Source organism: Sinocyclocheilus grahami, unplaced genomic scaffold (genome assembly GCF_001515645.1).
Source record: "Sinocyclocheilus grahami isolate Dianchi unplaced genomic scaffold, SAMN03320097.WGS_v1.1 scaffold1269.1, whole genome shotgun sequence".
Taxonomy (NCBI): Eukaryota; Metazoa; Chordata; class Actinopteri; order Cypriniformes; family Cyprinidae; genus Sinocyclocheilus; species Sinocyclocheilus grahami.
The window spans coordinates 64,401-66,229 of NW_015506448.1; the positions used below are offsets into that span (position 1 = coordinate 64,401).

Genomic DNA, 1,829 nt, shown 5'->3' on the forward strand with positions numbered 1-1,829 from the left:
GTGTGTGTGTGTGTGTGTGTGTGTGAGATAATCTGAGTATTAATAATGCAGACTATTGCCTCTCAATGAGCACATCAGTTATGTCAGTCTTTGATCTCTGATAAGAGATTCGCTTTTCTTCATTAGAAGGCTGTGACCCGTCTTCATTACAGGAGTCTCACACACACACACACACACACACACACACACATATGCGCCTGTGAATGAGGATATACCACAGACTTACACTGGTTTGATATGAAACTAATGATCATGCACACAGGGAATTATGTTGTCCCATTCACTTTACAGAAGCCCCTTTTGTCACCTGTGAGTGGTGGGAATGTTTTACACTACATAATGTTGGCTTTTTTGTAGCTTATTGTGTTTATTTTCCATTTTTGCCATATACCTCACCCTAGTGAAGGTTTTTTGTTCGTCTGTTGAAAAACAAAAGATCCTGTCAGGAAATATCCGTTTTGTCTGGTAACAGAACAACTAGTCAGCTAAGTTGTAAAATACCCGAAACCCAACAGCGAGTCTTGTCTGGTACCAAAACTCTATTAAAAGTCTTCTATCAGCCAAGAAGTTGAATGAGCAAAGCCAGAGAAGAGCAGAAGCAGGAGACGAAGTGATGACGATAAAAGGAGCAGAGTTTATTGAATAATCTCAGTTGTGTATATTTAAATGCTAAAAGGTGTTATTATACCACAAACAGCAGCGATGGAAAATTACTGCTTCACAACAACATCCTATCCTATGAAGAAAGACATTCTCTTACTCATGAAGACAAATAGCCATTCAAACCACACAATCATAAGACTAAACAAATGAAATGAATCAATGAAATGAGTATATAAATGGCTTAAATGATTATTCTAAATGATTACATGATTAACTGGAATAATAAAACGATTAAATGACAGATGATTATAAATGAACGAATGAATAAATGAATATAAAAGAAAGTAAAATACAATGCAAATGTATGTTGCATTTGAGGATCCTTCATTCCCCCTCCTAATCATATGAAACCATTTGATTACATAGACTGATTAAATGCAGCAAACTAATCATCATCAAAAACATACTTTGAAAAGTTGGGGTGATCAGGCCGTACTCTTCCCTTCTAAATGTCCAAAAGAACAGTTTGACCCCATAATTTGGCACAACTGGAATTTCCAAAAATCATTGTGAAAACATTCTTTGACTACTTAAAGATTACTGGAGTATATTTTACAGAGAAATACAATTTCAGTTTCAAAATCTTACGTTTCATTCAATGCGTTAGTTGCTGTTTCTTTTGAAATGAAATGTTAAAATTGTTTAGCAAATGTCAATTTTTCAGTTTTAAGATTGAATCCCACATTTAAATGAGGATATCACTCCTGAAACTTTGCAGCATGTACATCCAGTAGCAGTATTAATATTAAATGGCATGGCATCTTATGCACAGAAGCTACTGACACATGTTTCTGTTTTTAATGTCAGATCTGGTTTTCAGATGGAACATTTTCAATAACAAAAACCCTGACAGCTACAAAAACTAAGCCTTTTTTAATTCTCAGAAACAACTTATGAAAGAAATACAGGCAGACTGGTCTGTAATAAGTGAAGATGGTAATGCTGTTTTTGGAGTTGTTTAATCATCCTTTGCCGAGATCTTGAGAAAGTTAATTGTTTCGATTTGCAGTTGATATGTTTTAATCGCTGACATGATGACATGCGCTGTAGAAATGAATTTAAATGGGGATAAAAAAAGCTGTCTGTCGAAATGTAACTGAAATATTTGAAATAAAATAGTTATTTATAATTGAACTAAAATACATTTTGAAATAAAATAATTATTT

General features: G+C 33.9%; 1 protein-coding gene across 1 annotated transcript in view; it reads right to left on the bottom strand.

Annotated features, from left to right (window-relative positions):
- Positions 1 to 392: 392 nt before the first annotated feature.
- LOC107568657 (GTPase IMAP family member 4-like) overlaps positions 393 to 1,829 on the bottom strand; it is a 4,934-nt gene continuing 3,497 nt past the window's right edge. Inside the window, exon 3 of the mRNA XM_016254631.1 lies at positions 393 to 419. Coding sequence (XP_016110117.1) covers positions 393 to 419 — 27 coding nt within the window. The remainder of the gene's footprint in view (positions 420 to 1,829) is intronic.